This window comes from Brassica napus, chromosome A2 (assembly GCF_020379485.1).
Source record: "Brassica napus cultivar Da-Ae chromosome A2, Da-Ae, whole genome shotgun sequence".
In the NCBI taxonomy this organism is placed as follows: domain Eukaryota; kingdom Viridiplantae; phylum Streptophyta; class Magnoliopsida; order Brassicales; family Brassicaceae; genus Brassica; species Brassica napus.
In genome coordinates, this window is record NC_063435.1 from 320,759 (window position 1) to 339,229 (window position 18,471).

General features: G+C 38.7%; 3 protein-coding genes and 1 non-coding gene across 4 annotated transcripts; 2 read left to right on the forward strand and 2 right to left on the reverse strand.

The window, feature by feature from the left end:
• Positions 1-219: 219 nt before the first annotated feature.
• Positions 220-2,277, forward strand: LOC106380510 (F-box protein At5g07670). The gene is made up of 2 exons (XM_048747217.1): positions 220-1,513; positions 1,885-2,277. The coding sequence occupies exons 1-2, from the start codon at positions 435-437 to the stop codon at positions 2,150-2,152; spliced, it is 1,347 nt and encodes a 448-aa protein (XP_048603174.1). The 5' UTR covers positions 220-434; the 3' UTR covers positions 2,153-2,277.
• Positions 2,278-2,410: 133 nt separating this feature from the next.
• On the reverse strand, positions 2,411-2,483 carry TRNAA-AGC. Its single transcript has one exon. It is a non-coding gene; the product is annotated as a tRNA-Ala (tRNA).
• A 3,136-nt stretch (positions 2,484-5,619) lies between these two features.
• On the forward strand, positions 5,620-6,922 carry LOC106422698 (NAC domain-containing protein 100-like). The gene is given in 3 exon segments (NM_001316090.1): positions 5,620-5,809; positions 5,995-6,272; positions 6,362-6,922. Coding segments are annotated over 3 exon segments (945 nt in total). The 3' UTR covers positions 6,839-6,922.
• Positions 6,923-9,373: 2,451 nt separating this feature from the next.
• Positions 9,374-17,539, reverse strand: LOC106380511 (formin-like protein 20). The gene is made up of 17 exons (XM_048747220.1): positions 16,976-17,539; positions 15,718-16,421; positions 15,096-15,317; positions 12,161-15,015; positions 11,955-12,075; positions 11,741-11,812; positions 11,572-11,670; positions 11,416-11,457; positions 11,249-11,329; positions 11,114-11,164; positions 10,925-11,006; positions 10,720-10,814; positions 10,560-10,631; positions 10,357-10,473; positions 10,190-10,258; positions 10,031-10,097; positions 9,374-9,942 (listed from the first exon to the last, which is right to left on the reverse strand). The coding sequence occupies exons 1-17, from the start codon at positions 17,046-17,048 to the stop codon at positions 9,785-9,787; spliced, it is 4,980 nt and encodes a 1,659-aa protein (XP_048603177.1). The 5' UTR covers positions 17,049-17,539; the 3' UTR covers positions 9,374-9,784.
• Between the last annotated feature and the right edge of the window lie 932 nt (positions 17,540-18,471).

Consider the following 18,471-nt stretch of genomic DNA (forward strand, 5'->3'; position numbering starts at 1 on the left):
TTTTTTTGTGTAAATTCAATCTCACAAACCATCTAAAAAAAAATTGTAAATGGTGAGTGAATGAGGTTGTTCTGCTATCATCATCCACTTACTAATCTTAATTTTTTGTACCTTTCCATCCATAATTTATTGAAATTTTTCTTTTTGTCAGCATCTATAAATAGAAATCATTAAATAAATTAATAAAATCTAGTGGTGCTTCATGTTTTGGATCAGAAACAATGAGAGTGACATGCTTGCTTCACTATGCATATGAGAGAGAGACAAAACTAAAATATTTTTTTTTTAAATAAACCAAAAATCACAAAAACAAAATAGAAGAGATTGCAAGTTTTCGCAAAGCTTCAAACTTTCCAGTTTAACTGCAGAAAAATCCGTCAAAGTTTTAATCTTTCTCGGGAAACGATTGGTTTCAGGGAAGGTGAAGCAAAACGATGTCGTTTTCGGGGAAGAAGAAGGAGACGAGTCCAGTTTCGCCATTGAACAAACGAAGAGCAAGCTGGTCAGAGCTTTGGGTTAACCACCACCACCACTTACTCTCCTCTCCTCCTCCTCCTCAAATCCCCAAATCCGATCTTACCCTTCTCTTACCCGACCCCACTCTCCTCACAATCATCGCCAAGGTCCCTCCATCTCACCGAAAGACTCTGTCTTTAGTCTGCAAGAGATGGTTAAGACTCCACGGTACGCTTGTACGGTCGATTAAGGTGTCGGATTGGGGAGTTCTCGAGTCTGGTCGGCTTGTCTCTAGGTTTCCCAATTTAGACAACGTTGATTTGGTTGTCGGAACGTGTGGTGGGTTAGTTTCGGTTACTGTGGGTGTTGGGTGTTACCAAAGTGTAGACTTTATTGAGGAGGAGAGACTCTTGTTGTCTGCTGAAACTGTTGATAGGGGGTTAAGGGTCCTTGCGTCTGGCTGTTCTACTCTCAGGAGGCTTGTGGTGGCGAACGCTAGCGAGTTAGGTTTGTTGAGTGTGGCTGAAGCGTGTACGAGGCTGCAAGAGCTGGAACTGTTAAAGTGTTGTGACAGTGTTCTGCTTGGAGTTGGTGCGTTTGAGAATCTGCAGATACTGAGATTGGTCGGTTTGGTTTCGGATATTGGTTTGATGATTGTGGCTCAAGGGTGTAAGAGGCTGGTGAAGCTTGAGCTTGTTGGATGCGGAGGAGGGTTTGATGGGGTTAAGGAGATAGGCGAGTGTTGTCAGATGCTTGAGGAGTTTAGTGTTTGTGATCATAAGATGGAAGCAGGGTGGCTTGGTGGGCTTGGGTATTGTGAGAATCTCAAGACGCTGAAGCTAGTTTCTTGTAAGAAGATTGATTGTGGTTTTGGTCTAGGTGAATGTTTGAGTCGTTCTTGTCCTGCGCTGGAGAGGTTGCACTTGGAGAAGTGTCAGTTGAGAGAGAAGGATGCTGTGAAAGCTTTGTTTAAGATGTGTGAAGCAGCGAGAGAGGTTGTTTTTCAAGACTGTTGGGGATTGGATGATGATATCTTCAGCTTGGCAACGGCTCTTAGGTACTGACAAAAACTTTGTTTCGTCTTAAATACTTTTGTGGTTTGGTAATGGTGAGAATATGAACTGGTATGAGAGTAGGTCTGCGGTTTCGGTTTCTTTGGTTAGTTTGGGTCGGTCTAAATCTCGCCGAAGTGAACCGAAAAGAAATCCGGTTTGGTTTGGTTTGGTTCGGTATTCGGTTAGTTTGGTTTCAAAATTTTCTACTGAAGTTTTTGGTTTTCGGTTAAATTTTCGGTTTAAGTTGAATAAAATTCGAATTTTTTAGTTAAGTTCGGTTATTTCGGTTCGAATTCTGGTTAGTTTGGAATTCGAAAAATCTTCCTCTTCTATGTTTTGACGTTTGAATATTTATTGTTTGTTGGCTTTGCAGGAGAGTGAAGCTTCTGTATCTAGAAGGATGCTCATTGCTAACAACATCAGGTCTTGAATCAGTGATTCTACATTGGCATGAGCTTGAACATCTGAAAGTGGTTTCGTGCAAGAACGTTAAAGATTCAGAGATCTCTCCTTTGCTCTCAGTTTTGTTCTCAAACTTGGTAGAGTTGCAGTGGAGACCAGACACTAGATCACATCTCTGGTTGAGCCTTACAGAGAGTGGAATTGGGAATAAAGGAGGAAAGTTTTTCAAGAAAACATAGAAAGTTTTATTTTCCAACACTGAAACTGTTTCTCTCCAATACTTTTTTAGAAACTTTCTTAAGCTTTTTCGTTTCTTGTGGAACAAAGTAGCAATTGCTAACTATAATGAATAGTGTTATTTTCTTTAACCTGATCACAAGTATTTGAACATTGATCAATGGCTACTTGGTTGAGTACATGAAGTTATAGGTACATCCGAGCTTGTGGATTTAATACAAAAAAAAAATGTGACAAAAAGGATAAAAGGGGGGTAAAAGTGGAGATGCGGGGTATCGATCCCCGTACCTCTCGCATGCTAAGCGAGCGCTCTACCATCTGAGCTACATCCCCCCTTGATGTCGTAGTTATGCATGATAAATTATTTAGACTCTAAACCTCTTTTCAGTTTCTGTAAAAATAGAATATAGAATGAGCAAGTGTTAATAACTAATCCTGAAATAAAACTTCTTCAAAACTTCTAGAGAACCAACTTAAAAGAAAAAAAAAACTGATGTATTCCATTAATGAGAAATGTGTACATGTGAGGTTCAGTTATATGCAATGTAGCCTAATTAGGCCAGTAAACAATATAATAGTGTTACAGCTTGAATTAGGTTTTCTTAAGTGGTTTAGGTTTATCCATATATACATATAACATTCTCTTTTTCGTTTTGTACCAGGAATATCACATGGGCCGGCCTTGTTCTAAGCCAGACAATTTTCATTTTTGGTATCTTGTAGTAATATATAATGTTTTATAATAATAATATGGAGTTCCCGAATACTTATCTCTTTTTAACTATATTGCAATGTATATATGCATGTGATATACCAGACAACACCTTTCATTACTTCTTCTTTATCAGGTTGTATTTGAATAATTAAAAATGCTGTAATAACAGGTTACAAGTTCCCTTTTTCTTAGCAAGAGGTAACAATTTTTAAGTTCAAAAAAAAAGAAAGAGTTAACCATCTTTTTTCTTCTCTTCTTAAATTATTTTGATGAAGAACACATTCTTCGGCCATAATTCAGAGATCTAATATATATGGCAGTGCCAATCTCTATTTCTCAAACAGAAGTTAAAATTGTAAAATATACAAAAATCACAAAAGAATTCTTTTTGACACACTCATACATACACTATAGTAAACAAAACCTGCATAAAACGGTAGAAAACTTGAAAAGCTATCACTTATCATACATGTAGATGATCTTTTCAAATTTTTGATCCATTAACAATACATTTTAGATTCATTGTCTAGTCGATTTGATATCTTTAAAGATTATGAGCATACGATTTAATACCGATCGCAATCATCACCAAGACTCAAAATGTGTAGAATGCGTCTATTATGTACAACATGGATATAGTGCAATACGTCTAGTCAGTCTTACATCATTTCCTATAGTGTTTACTTTATCCATCTCGTCTAAATCTCACGTATTGTTGGCCATATGTACTCTTCTTCTTTTTTTTCTTTGTTCGTTCAAAGAGATGCACACCAAGAACGGCTACGTACGCTCTTAATTAAGTGGCTCTCGCAGCCACCAACGGCCATGTAACTCCAGAGCAGTACTTCCCAAACAAGGTCAACCATCGCTGCATCGGTAATTCCTTGATTAGCTTTCATTTACACTACGTGCCAATTACTAACTGGTTAATAGCTGGCATCTAACATTGTTTATGTGTGATTAGAATCGGCATGACGTTGCAGATGTGGACAAGTTGACTATGCTAATGACCGGAAGTCTTTGGGATCACTCGAGAAACAGCCATACACGTGGTCTTGTCATATTAGATCTATTTCCTTAAATAGAAATATTAGTAGCTTTCGTACCAACCTAATTTGCAACATTTTCTATAAATAGAATGTTAATTTATTAGACGACCAAATCTTATTGGATCTGTTCTTTCCTCACCCCACGATTTGTTGATTAGAATATTATCGTCTGATCCACTATTTTGCCAGACAAGTTTGTCATTACTCCTGGCTTTAAAATTAGAATGAGATTAATTAAAGATTTTCTTATAAGATCGCAGGGATTATCACCTTTTTAGAAAAGAAGAAGCCTATTACGATTGGTACTTACTTTAACGGGGTAAAGTTTTTTACAGAAAAATAACTTTGATAGTTCATGCTAAACGTATATGGTTTCCGTATTTACTATGTATGTACAGATATACGGTATGATACGTATTTTGTTTTTATATCCGAAACTACATGCATTATCATCTGCCACCCCCAATATTTGGTTTAATAAATGAAAAATATTTTATTTTATTTGAGGGAATATACTAGGTCACTAAGATGCACCTTTGAAATTTTCTAATTATTCTGTGCATAATGGAAGCACCCGCCTCACCTTTCTTTTTTTTTGCCTCGCCTTGATACACCTGAAAGTTTTTAGACAGATTTTAAATAATTTATAATAAAAATTATCGAAAAAAGAGGAGATTATATTGAAACAATGAACACTATAAGTCAGATTTGACCTTTTTTACCTGGTTAGGCACCGTTAGTCAACAGTAAAATAACACCCATTTGACAGATAATCAAACAAAATTAAAGAACCCTAATAGTAACCGCAGAAACTCCATTTGTTGTCAATCATATTCATGCCTTTCTGGCGAGCTGTATTTAAAAACTAATTAATATTAAAATATTATGGAATTTTAATAAATGATGTCGAGTCATCAGAATTTCAACAATTAAATACTTGTAATGACATGCACTGTCCTCTTCGTCAACGTTTTTAAAAAATCAATGAATTTGATGAATTCCGAAAACGCTTACAATCTTAATCTCTTGAATCACATAAATATAACTTCATAATTTAATTTTACTCACTGAAAGTCTGCCATTATTCATTGTATAACTTAACAACGAAAAAATGAATTTTCATTATAACGTTAATTATAATTATTCTCAAATCTCGACGCGTTATATTCAATCATTCAAAGAACCAAAAAGGCAAAAACTAAGTCAAGTCTATTAATTATATCCGAATATAGTTTTATCAATTTCATTTAAATTACAATTGCTTTTTTTTTTAAAGCAGAAAAATTTTCTTTCTTTTTAAAAAGGGAAAGTGCTAAACAACCTAGCCAAGTTGCGTTACAATGCTACGTATCTTCCTCCTCTCACAAAATATGGATATATAATTATTTTTATTTTAGTTCATACACATAAAATTTGCATATTGAAAAAAACGATCATTTTCGTCAAAAGAAATTCTACCTTTCGAGTTCCATTTAGTTCCCTTCCTTTTTAGTTCCTCTCCATAACTTATCTTTTCACATCTACTCTCTCTCTCTACATTTATATCTATATATATTCTCTGAACCCATCTTTACATTCAAGATCAAATAAATAAAAAAACTTTTGAGAAACACAACTTTTCTATCAAATAAGGTTTTGTTTTTGTTGCTGGATCAGATATTTTCTTTTCTTTTAGGGTTTAAGGTTTCTTGGGTGATAGAGAAAGATGGAAGCGTTTGGTGGGTTTCACAAGGAAGATGATGAGCAGATGGTTTTGCCTCCTGGGTTTAGGTTTCATCCAACAGACGAAGAACTCATAACCCACTATCTTCACAATAAGGTTCTCAACATTGATTTTTCAGCTAAAGCTATTGGTGAGGTGGATTTGAACAAAGCTGAGCCATGGGAGTTGCCATGTAGGTTATAACAAACCAAGTTTTTTAACATCTCTGATCTAAATATCATTTTTTTGAGATTCTTATGTGTGTTGGACTTGTTTTTCGTGTCTTTTTTTAACGCTGGTTAATTATGCTATGAATGTAAAATATCATTTGTTCTTGATCTAAATATGATTTGTTTTTGTGTTTGTTTTGGTTAATAGATAAAGCAAAAATGGGTGAGAAAGAATGGTACTTCTTCTGTGTGAGGGATAGAAAGTATCCAACCGGTTTGAGGACTAACCGGGCAACTCAAGCCGGTTACTGGAAGGCAACAGGGAAGGATAAGGAGATTTTCAGAGGCAAATCACTAGTTGGTATGAAGAAAACACTTGTTTTCTACAGAGGAAGAGCTCCAAAGGGGCAGAAAACAAACTGGGTGATGCATGAGTATAGGCTTGATGGGAAACTCTCTCCTCACAATTTGCCCAAAACCGCCAAGGTAAACCTAGAATCCAAGCTTTGCTCTGTTTCTTGCTCTGTTTCTTGATTTGTTTTGATAAATTTTGTGGTTTGGTTTCATTTTGGCAGAATGAATGGGTGATATGTAGAGTTTTTCACAAAACTGCTGGAGGCAAGAAGATACCTATTTCGACGTTAATGCAAATAGGTTCTTATGGAGGTTCCGGTTTACCACCTCTAACAGATTCTTCACCATGCAATAACACAACCAAGAACGAACAGACTTACGTGCCCTGCTTCTCCAACCAAACTGAAACAAGAGGAACATTACTTAATTACTTCAGCAACAACCCTGCCCTTAGCTCTATTCCACTCTACCAACCTCACTCTCTACATGTTTCTGATCCGGTTCTTACTCAAGAACAGTCGGTTTCTCAAGCCATGTTTGAGAACAACAGAAGGCAGAGCTTCAAAACGTTGAGTATCTCGCAGGAAACTGGAGTTTCTAATACCGATATTGAATTTGGGAGGAGAGGAATGGATCATCAAGAAGTTCCATCTTCCTCCACTGGTCCGGTTGATCTTGAACCATTCTGGAGTTACTGAAGACTCAGAAGTTCATTATCTTAGGTCACATGTAAGAAGAACTTCGCAAAGTGTTTTTTATTTTTTCCTTTTAGCGTGGTGTGCTAAGTTTGTATAGATTATTATATCACAACCTCATACTCTTTAGTGTGTTTTTATTATTATTATACTCAACTGAAACTTGATATTAGAGAGAAAGGATACAGCAACTAATTTCGTTAAATTTTTTTTCCGAAAGTTTGCATGCATTATGGTGAACAAAATCAAGAACTATGAGTTCAGTGCAATACTATACTCTCTCTTTTTTTGACAAAAGCAATACTATACTATTTCATTTAAATGCTCAAATCTGTGAATTGTAACAAGGTATATGTTTTTTTGGCTTCATCAAAATATATAGTTACGAATCGATTTACAGGAAACCATTTTTATGAAATTATTTATATGTCATATCATTTTCGGATTTTATGATGAATCAATCCATATACATGACTATAGTTTGACCAGGTACTAGACAAAGCCGAATGAAACATTGGTTTCTAGGCTCCAAACTTTTTGAGAAAAAATATATAGACATAAACCCCTTAATTTATAAGATATACGTTCTTATATTTGTAAAAAAAAAATTATTGAAATTTTTACTTAATCATCCTGGCCTGCCCTGGGTTGATATAAAAGCACAATGCATACTCGCGCATATAGACCACATGCACCGATGGCTAACATATGTATGAATTATGATACGAGGACTAAACATGGCTGGCATTATAGAATCACATATATCAAATAATTTCTATATTTAAAACGAAAGAACATGAAAACTACCTACTATTTCTACAAATAGTGTCTAATCAAACATATAATTAACCATTTTCTTTTGCTACCGCTGTCGCCAAAATGTTCACGTTTCAAGTCGCTCATAAAATAGCAGACGTTTGTAACGCTGTGAAACCTAGCTAGCTACTAGCTAATTAAGCTTATTCATGTTCCTTGTATCTGAATTTATTGTCGACGTAAACTTATTTTCTTATATATCTATATATATATATATATATACTTGCTCTAACGCATTTATCATTCTAGTATTGAACCGAACGTACAGTAGCATAAGGAACTTATTTTCGACGTAAACTTTCCAAACAAAAGCAGATCCCATAGACCAATGTGAGACGCCAGAAGTAGGTTTCCGACAATTTTATTTCATTATGTATATTCATACATCTACTATAAGATAGTGGGGATATATCATATAATTATCTTTCTGTTGGTTAATAAATATTAAAAAAAAAAATCCATGAAAATGAAGCAAAAATTTCACGCAACAAATGAATGTTATCATGATATGTAATTACTGTTTTAAGGAACTTAATCAATATTCTTTAAACACTCCAACACATGAACAACACTTTTTATTCCATCTGCTTTTGAAGTAAAGGGATCATCTAATTAGTTTCGTTGCTTATCGATTCTCTTTCATTTTCCTCATGAAGAATCTATTCTGTTATAAAGTTGTTACGCGTGATGTATGAAATGTACATATACACGTATACTAATATCATACTTTGAGCAGTTTCTCACTATTATTATCTTGAAGTCTATATACTTTTGACTAAGAATATAGTTTTACATATTTATAAAATAAAACCGGTCATGATAATAACTGCTGATACCTTTATCAAACTGATAGACCACAGAATAAGACAGCAGAAATAGAATAAATGATTGTACGTAAGAGTTGTACAAAACTAATTAATCTGGAGTCTATAAAAACAATTTACAGTAGTAAGCACTAATCAGAATGAACTAGTCACGTGTTTAATGTGATCTACTACAAAAAGATGAATTTGAGTTCCACACAACATCTTTCATAATCACTTATGTAATATAAAAAATGCCCATTTTGAAGTTTGGATAATAACGAAATAAAAGTTGATTAACTCGAGTTACCTTTCACAACCAGATTCCCAAACCCCTAAAACACTCGAAATAAGTTTTGTATTTTGCTAATTACAGATACGTACATACTTCAGATGAATCTGAAATCTCACCCCTCGGTTAATTCCGTACTTAACATGAATACGTATACTCATGTGTCGTATCTAAGTAATTAGTACGCTATCTTTCTTCAACTTTCTTTTTTTACTGATTTTATTTATTTTCCACTTGTTTATTTTCCAGTTAGAACAGACAATTATTAATACTCTCGCAAGACGACAAAAAAGAAAAAGAAAAAACTCTCGTCATCGTTAACAACTCCCATGTTTCTCACTTTCTCCTTATCCTCTGCTTATAACGACTTTAACGAATTTCCCAGTGGGCTTCTTGATATGGGCCATTCCTTATCGGTGTTTTGGGCCTGCCTTCGTAAGATCCCAATCTGCTTCCATATAGAGTTTCAAACATGACACATCTAAAAACTGTAAGCATGGAGACAGCCATAAACGGTCAGATAATCATCTCGAGTCAGACAAAACCATGTCGTTTGTTACGGGTACTTGTGAAGAAAAGATTCTGATAATTAGTTTTTTTTTTCTCATTCGTCTGGATCCTACTACCTAGAAAGAACAATGATGATATTGTGGTACGATACAAAGTTACACACTAAGCAAAGATAAAATGCTCTACATCTCTATCTCTCTAACCTGGAACCTATACAACACTTCAACCTATCAAAAGTCCTGGCAGGAAAGAATCCTAATTTACAAGTTAGAATTTAATCAATATGGAATCAGTCATGTAACGTGGGAGTGGTGTAAAGACCTGCCTTCTTATATCCATCCTTGAATGGTTCCCTCGATAGCCCGCCCCAGGACCCGAGCCAGTTTTAACCGCCCTGTGCCACTCAGGCGGAAAGGTTACTTGAACAGCACCACCTCCACTGGCATCAACAACCAACCACCTTTGCTTCTTCACTTGAAGGCGGATTTTTGCAAAAATAAGATTTTAAAAGTTTTTTTGTTGTTGGGGTCAGCTATCATCAACTGGTTTCTTTGTGAGACTGACTCCTTTTGCCTTCTCCATTTCTGCTTCTTTGGCGGCTTTCTTCTTCTCCAATTCCTCTTGCTTGATGTTCTCTTCGTGTGCTTTCTTGAACAACCTTATAAAATTCAAGAGGGTCGCAGTAACTGCAGCAATCCATCACCCAGGTGTTGTTATTAACTAGCTAATATAATAACAATGAACAACGTTCTAATGTATCAACATTATGCAAACCTTGTTCAAATGGACAACGTTTGGGATCTTCTCCAAAATAGTACGCAAGTGCATCAGCATTATTCCCCTGTCCATTAAAAAGACAAATAAAGATTACTTCAGGATCAGACGTATTGTCACATGTAAGACCATGGGATCTAGTGGAGGTTGAAAAATTACCACGACAGAGTAAAGACTCGATACAGTTGCCACTTCAGTCGTAGCAACGGAAATGAAGTCCTTCAATGTCTGTTATCAAAAACATAAGACTAGATTTTAGCATCCGGAAGTAGTTAAGTCTTAAAAACAGCTGAAAATCATGAAATATGAAGAAAAACCAAACATACTTTACGGAAAACTTCAGAAACAGGACCATCACTTTCAGATGCAGTGAGCTCCTGGTTCAGTTTCTCCAACCCTTTGATAATAGCTTGCATTTCCTCCGCCAGCGACTTCAATTGTATCTAAAATCAACAAGATAATCAAATGATTGAGCCAGTTAAAACCAAGGAATAGAGGAAGGATAAAGCACAAAGCCACAAAGGGAAACCTTTGAAGCTGATTCAAGACTTCCAAGATCCTTATGAAAGTCCAGTAGATCTGATCCCTTGGAAGCAAGGACCTGTAGAAAGAGATGTTCAGACCATTTTCTAAAAACAACCCTCAACAGAAGAACCTAAAAGGCTGCTTTTTGAGATTGTGTGCTTTACCTTGCAAAGATAGTGCATGAGAGTCATCTTGCTGTTAGCAGCACGTGTATCGCTTAGTTTTAATAAACTGTCCAACTTGAATCCCACTGCAGCGCCTGCACAGAAAGTAGAACAATGGTTTTTATTAACCACAAAGGATATGCGTTCAAACAAAACAGGTAACAAAGGCACCATTCTTGTAAAATAATAATATACTAATACTTACCCCTGGCAGTTCCTTGGTTCAATGTGTTCCCAAGATAAAGAATCTTTTTCATAATCTCTTTTAGCTTTTGTGAAGTACGAACCTGATGAACAAGCAATGAGGAGAAAAATTCTTTAAAAGAGAAATATATATATATATATATATATGGACTAAAGAAAATATTGGAGTTAGTTCTTGCAAGTATCTGACCTCATCACACGCAGAATTTACCGCATTTAAACTTTTTTTGAATTCTTTTATCTGCACAGAGATCATCATTAACAATAAGACCACTAAATTCAAAACTACATAGACACTAATTCAATAACAGTAACGCCACCGGACCTGAGTGCCGAATTGAATCTTGAAGGAAAATACTCTCATCTTCGATTCTACTCGTGGCACCTTCATCAGCTCTAGGAAGTACTGCGGTAACAAAATGATGAGAGACCAAAACGCATTAGCTAAAGAGATTGTTAAAATTTTAAAACTATCTCAAGATTCAAACAGACCTGCTCACACTTTCCCAAAGTCGCCTTGTCACCAGTGTAGTTCTACAGCAAAACAACCAAGATTGAGAACTTTTGTCAATAACAAGTGTACAAAGTTAACCAATTAGAATAATATATTTCACACATTACATCCGAAATAAGGACAAAAGCGAATACCTTAAGAAGTTCCATCTCCTCCTTGGTTGGACAAAACTTTATAAGATTCTCTATTTGATCAATATCTAGTACAGTATCATCCATTGCCAGAACTGCAGCCTGGTTGATGAAAAGAAAATTGTGAACAATGATCATACGTGTACTCAACTAAAGTAGGTTTGGAGCTTACCATCATATCAGGCAGCGGCATCTTCACTTTCGTAAGCATAATTTCCGTGTTATTGGCTCTCCTAAGATCAATCTGAAAATCATAAGAAAAAACCATAAGTCAAAACAGAGTGAAATATAATTATCTTTTACAGCAGGTGGTACTCAGATTCCAGGCATATGAAAAAGAGTAAGTTATCTGGTCACAACAAAGTCTTTAGCATATTTAACATTACCAGTTGAATTTTTTCAGGTTTTGCCCCAACCGATTTTCTTCGACCTCCAGCTTTATCAACCGGCTTTGGCACTATAGCAGAGAAAAGGGTCTCTATTTCTGATACATCAAACTCAGGTGCACTAGCAGAAATGAAGAAAACATTATGATCAATAACACAGAAAAATATATATATAAAAAAAGAGGAATGTAAAGTAAGTGCAATACGTTTGTCCTTGTCTCTGTAACTCGTCCCATAAGCTTCCCTGCAAGGCCCTTGTTACTTTAACCCAGTGTAAAGGCTTCAGAGAAGACTTTTTTGGAGCTGAAGACCCCAAACCTGGACGTGCAAGACCACGCCCTCTTCCTGCACCCTTAAGATCTGGAGGTGCACCAGGAGGTCTAGGTCCAGGAGGTGGAGGAGGTCCACCAGGAGGTCTTGGTCCAGGAGGTGGAGGTGGACCAGGAGCACGACCACCAGGAGGCGGTGGAGGGGGAGGTCCAGGAGCTCTACCACCAGGAGGCGGAGGAGGAGGAGGGGCTCCTCCACGCATCGGAGGAGGAGGTGGTGGTGGGGCTCCTCCACGCATTGGAGGAGGTGGTGGCGGTGGGGCTCCTCCACGCATTGGAGGTGGTGGTGGTGGTGGGGCTCCTCCAGGAGGAGGTGGTGGAGGCGGAGGTCCACCAGATCTAAATGGAGGTGGTGGTGGTGGCGGAGGTCCACTAGTTCCAAATGGAGGTGGTGGTGGCGGCGGAGGTCCACCAGATCTAAATGGAGGCGGTGGTGGTGGTGGAGGTCCAGTAGATCCAAATGGAGGCGGTGGTGGTGGCGGAGGTCCTCCAGATCTAAAGGGAGGTGGTGGTGGCGGCGGAGGTCCATTAGATCCAAATGGAGGTGGCGGTGGTGGTGGAGGTCTACTGGATCCAAATGGAGGTGGTGGTGGTGGAGGAGGTGAAGTTTTACCAAATGGAGGTGGTGGTGGTGGTGGTGGAGGTCTAGTAGATCCAAATGGAGGTGGTGGTGGTGGTGGTGGAGGTCTAGTAGATCCAAATGGAGGTGGTGGTGGTGGAGGAGGTGATGTTTTACCAAATGGAGGTGGTGGTGGTGGCGGAGGTCCAGCAGATCCAAATGGAGGTGGTGGTGGTGGTGGCGGAGGGGCTCCATGACTCGGTGGTTGAGGAATTGAACCTACGTGACCAAAAGGAGATGGTGGTGGTGGTGGTGGTGGTGGAGGTGGTGGAGGGGCTCCATGACTCGGTGGTTGATGAATTGAACCTACGTGACCAAAAGGAGGTGGTGGTGGTGGCGGAGGTGGTGGAGGAGCTCCATGACTCGGTGGCTGTGGAGGAGGAGGAACTGAACTTACGTGACCAAAAGGAGGAGCAGTTGGAGATCCATAACTTGGTGGCGGAGGTGGAGGGATAGGGACTGAATGCGCTTTACTAAAAGGAGGAAGAGGTGGTGGTGGTGGTGGTGGTGGAGGTGGAGGAGCAGCAGAAAAACCGTTAATAAGAGACGTCTTGGGTGATGGCGAAGGTGCAATACTCATATAAGGCAACGGGGAAGGAGTAGGAATATGACCTCCACTGGATTTGGTTGTATTTGATGAACTAAAAGGAGGAGGAGGAGGTGGTGGTGGTGGCGGTGGAGGTGGTGGAGAATTGTAAGATGTAGAGCCTTCCTCATGAGTTTCAAGAATCGAAGCATACCCAGGCTTCCACGGTGGTGGAGGCGGTGGTGGAGGAGGTTGAGAAGTAGAACATGCCGTAGAAGTTGCCAAAGTCGAAGTATACACAGACTTCCAAGGAAGAGACGGTTGCAACACGGTTCGATTGTTTGGTTTCTCAGATGCAAAAGGAGGAGGAGGTGGTGGTGCAGAAGGAGGAGGAGGTGGTGGTGGTGGCAACGTGGTTCCACTGTTTAGTCTCTCAGATGGAAATGGAGGTGGTTCCGGGATATGAGATGTCTGAGAGTAGCTGTCATTTTGTCTATGCGAAGAAAAAGTAGACAGTGGTGGTGGTGGAGGTGGAGGTGGCGGTGGAGGAGGTGATGCAGCCGCTTGTGAAACTGAAGTAGCCTCACTGGTTAACGAAGGCAGGGAGGGAGTTGCAGGTGGATGCTGAGGTGTTGGAGGCGCATGATGTGGAGAGACAGGTAGAGAAGGCGGCTTATCCTTTGGGCTAGAATCTGGTGACAACCAAATTGGAGTCCGACTCCTCATAATATCCGACGAAGAAACAGTCGCTCTCAGATACTTAGTCTTAGCATCTTTTGTCACCACGCCATCAGGCGATGTAGCTCTTTTACCATCCTTGAGAGAAGTGGTGATCGAAGCAGGAGCACTGTTTGTCCTCGTCGGAGGGTACGCCACATGCATAGAGTCTTTATACGAGCCCTTGTTTGAAGGAATCCACCGAGAAACTGCATTAGGCTTAGCCATTCTAACATTACCACCACCCTGAGTTTCTTGCTGCTTAGACTTTGGCTTCACTGAATCTCCAGCCGGTTTTGCATTTGCTCCGACCACTTTCCTCGGCGCAGCTTTTGTTTTGTCTGATACAGAGATGTTGAGATTAGTATTTGCTTTCTGAGTTGTAGACTCTTCTCCATCACCATTCTGTTGACTCTCTTCCGTTCTAGAATCATTCTCCTTTGCTTCCACTGTCCTCTTCCGCTGCTCATCACTATCATCTATCCCTATATCCTTCACTGAGTCATTTGTATCTGCCTTTCCATCTGACCTATACTGTACATCATCGACAGTTATATCTTTAACCGGATCTGCGCTAGCCTCATGTTTATGGTTCGAATCATCAGATGCACAATCAAGAAACGCATTGGGCTCCACGTCCCCCTTCCACACCTCTTTACCCTCGGAATCATCTGAAGCACTATCAACAACCACAAAACTATCTGAGTCCTCTCTCTTCAAGTCATGCCCATCAATCGCATCGCTAAAAATCTCCTCCACCTCGTAAAACTCCTCAGGTGAAGCCATATCGAAATCGTTCTCATCATCATCATCTGATACAGGGGCTGTTGCAATAGCAGGCACCACGGTATCAGCACCAGAGAAAAGCACCTGATGCATTTCAAACTTTAACAGCCTCATTTAAACAAATAATCAGATAAATATTTCACACAATGGCGGCAGGCGCTTACCTCTGCCTTGAACTCCTTTGGGAACTGGTCCTTGGCATCCCAAAGTATATCCATCTCCTCCCGTTCCACAATTAAAATGTTACCACGTACAAACGCTGTGTGGAACATGATTCTAAAGACCATCTCCTCACGTACCAAATCGTCGTGCAAGTGTATACATTCCAGAACAACGTCCCCTTGAACTCGGCACTGGATGTCTAGTTTCACCAGGATACACTCTTCCTGCATGATAAGATCAAGATAATGAACATTGCCTAGAGAGAAGCGTGTTGCTGCTATAATAAAACCACCAAAAGAACTCCTATACTAAACAATGTCTTGTACATAAATAAATGTGATGATCATATTTATATACTTCCTCTATTTCAATCTATTATATTATCTTTTGTAGCAAATTAAGTATGTTCTCACTGTTCTAGATTAAAAAAAAATATTGTTTGACATTTGCGACCAATTACATATAATACTGCATTTTATCTTATTGGTTGAATTAATTTTATTTAGTGATTTTTTATGTATCCAAGATAAAATTTATCATTTCTTTATTCTTTGTGCATTAACCTTAAACACCTAGTAAAATGAAACAAGAGGATGTGACAGATACAATGGTTTGACAAAGTACCTGTTGGTAGAGACGAGTGTGTTTATTTGTCTTTGGTGTGGAGAACAGAACCACAGAGCTCCTGTTGGCTTTGGACTTAGGATCCTGACCGTAAACCCGGATTATCGGTCTGCACCCCTTCAAACCTTCAAAATGTGGAAGATCTCTGAGAATCAAGCAATCCAAAAGAAGAGGCGTGTCCGAAGGAGGCCAATCAGATGTCAAGTTTCTTCTAGAAATATACTGAAGGTATCTGAGCTGAGAAGGCTGAGGGTTTAGAGGAGAGAGTATATGCAAAAGCTCCTTGGGAGCTTGCTTGTGCACCATCTCTAGCGTCTTCTGCTCGCCCTGATACTGCTTTCTATACAATAACAGCCCTGATAACATGAATGCGAGAACAGGCCAGCCGCCTTTCTCGCAGTGCATCAGGAGAACGTTTTGCTGGCCTTCTAGTGATAGCCAGCTTTCGCTCGATTTTAAGAAGTGATGGATCATCTCGAGAGGTAAGAGCGGACAGGTTTCGTATTGCCGAGGGTAGTCCATGACCGTCATGTCGTATTGGGATAAGACGTCTGAGATTTGACTCCGCTGCTCTCCTTCTCTGAAGTTGAAGACCATGAAGGATGCATCAGGGAAGTGGTCTTGTAGCTGAGCGACGATGCCGCCCAGGTAGAGTTTGTACTCGTCCTCTCCCATAACATCGCTCGAGAAACAGCAGTCGAAAACTGCAATTAAAATAAAAGAAAACAAGAGAAGAAGATGAGAACTGCAATGTGGCAGCAGCTTCAAATGAATGAAACATCATCAGCAGGACATTAAAAGAAACAAAGGCTTTGGTTCCTGTGAGAAAGGAATATTCCGACAAAGCTTATTAAAGTGTTGTTGAAAGAGATTCTGATTCCTAAAACACAAAGACTAACAGATACTACAAGCTCCATTGCAAAGCTATACTCCCAATCTCCAACACATATCAGCTATTCGTAACTATAATGAAGTGCAATGAGGCAGCAGCTCAAATGAAAGAAACATCATCAGCCGAACATTAAAAGAAACCAAGGCTTTTGGTTCCTGTCGGAAAGGAATATTCCGACAAAGCTTATTAAAGTCGATTCTGATTCCTAAAACCTCTAAAACACAAAGCCTAACAAATACTAGAAGCTAAGCTAATGACATAATCCATTTGCAAAGCTATACTCAATCAAATTGCCAAAAAAAAAAAAAGCTCATATCTTTGTTAAGATGAATTGATCTCATCCTCTAAAGTTGGAAGCTTTTTTACCATAGAGACGCTCGGAGATCTCGAGAAGGTGATCGGGAGGCTTTTTGTAGAAGAAGCGACGGAACAGCGCCATGGGAAGGGCGGCGCTGTCTCTCCTCGGATCAGATCCAAACCAACAAGCAGATCATTCTCCAATTCTCTATTCCCCTTTACCTAAACCTCAGATCCACCCTAATTCAGATGCGCAAACCCTAAACGAATAAAATTTACAATAGCCAGATAGAAAGAGACAACAAATCGCAGAAACCTCTCTCTCTCTCTCTCTGTCTCTTTCTCTCTCTATCCACCTATTTTGAAACAAAGGCAGCTCCTCGTAATAGCGAAGCCAACGACGCAATTTCTATGAAATTTTTCTTATGTCGATCTATGTACAAATGGGGAAACTCTTCTTGGACAAAAATGGAAACAAATGAATTTTCAAAGCTAATCAGATAGTTTACAAAAATAAACAATAGAGGGAAGTGACAGTGAGATGGAGGAGAATTTCAGGTGAGGAGATGGAGCAGAAAGAAGGAAGAATGAAATGAATTGAATCGAGATTTCGAGAAATCTTCCAATCAAAATAATTTTTTATTTTTTTATTTTTTTATTCATAATTAGAGAGAGCTGTTAATTAATTATAGCCAGAAGAAAAAGGCTTTATTTGATTTTTACTCTTTAACCAAACCGAATGACAACGTAGTCCGGGTGGAAAGAGGGGAGACCCGGTTCGGAGTTCCGACACACGACACCACCATTCTCCACCAGCTGTCGTCCTACGTGGAAATGTAAACAGTGTTCATAAAAATTACAGCCACGTTTTCTCTGACAAACAACAAAAATACAAAATATAAAAAGAAGTTCAATTTGTGATTTTCCATCTGTCGAAACACGCTATTGACTTAAAAACTAGTCAACAAAATATATATATTTATAAACATTTAAAATTACAACAATATTTAATCGGTGATAGTATGTAAAGGTTTCCATTTTTCGTTTGTGAAGTAATTTGAATAAAGGGACTGGTCGGAAAAAAAAATAATTTGAATTAAAGGGGATTTTGTATTTTCTTATCCTTTGAAGATAAGGTATCTCTTATTTAATTTTATCAAAGATCAGAAAAGGGACAATAATATGTCTACGTACCATACCTAACCTTGTGCTTTTCGCATAAAGAGGCCTCAAGTTGCATATTTGTTATCCAAAGGCCCATATATAAGATTTGGGCTTGTTCGTCAACGGCCCAACTGTCTTTCTCTCACTTCGTGACTAACTGAGAAGTGTGTACGTGAGTGGCGTCATAGCCCAAGTACGAGATCAACGGCCTCTTTCATGGTGTTTGTTGCAATAAGGACTATGTGAAATTATTTGGGCTTAATATAGTCAACGGCTAAATGGTCTCTCGGCTACTCCAAACACAGAGCCTTCTCAGTTTTTCTCATGGACCATCACGCATTGCCATGACCATGACTATTGTGTTTCTGTTTTTTCAACGGAAAGGTTACAAACCAAGTTGC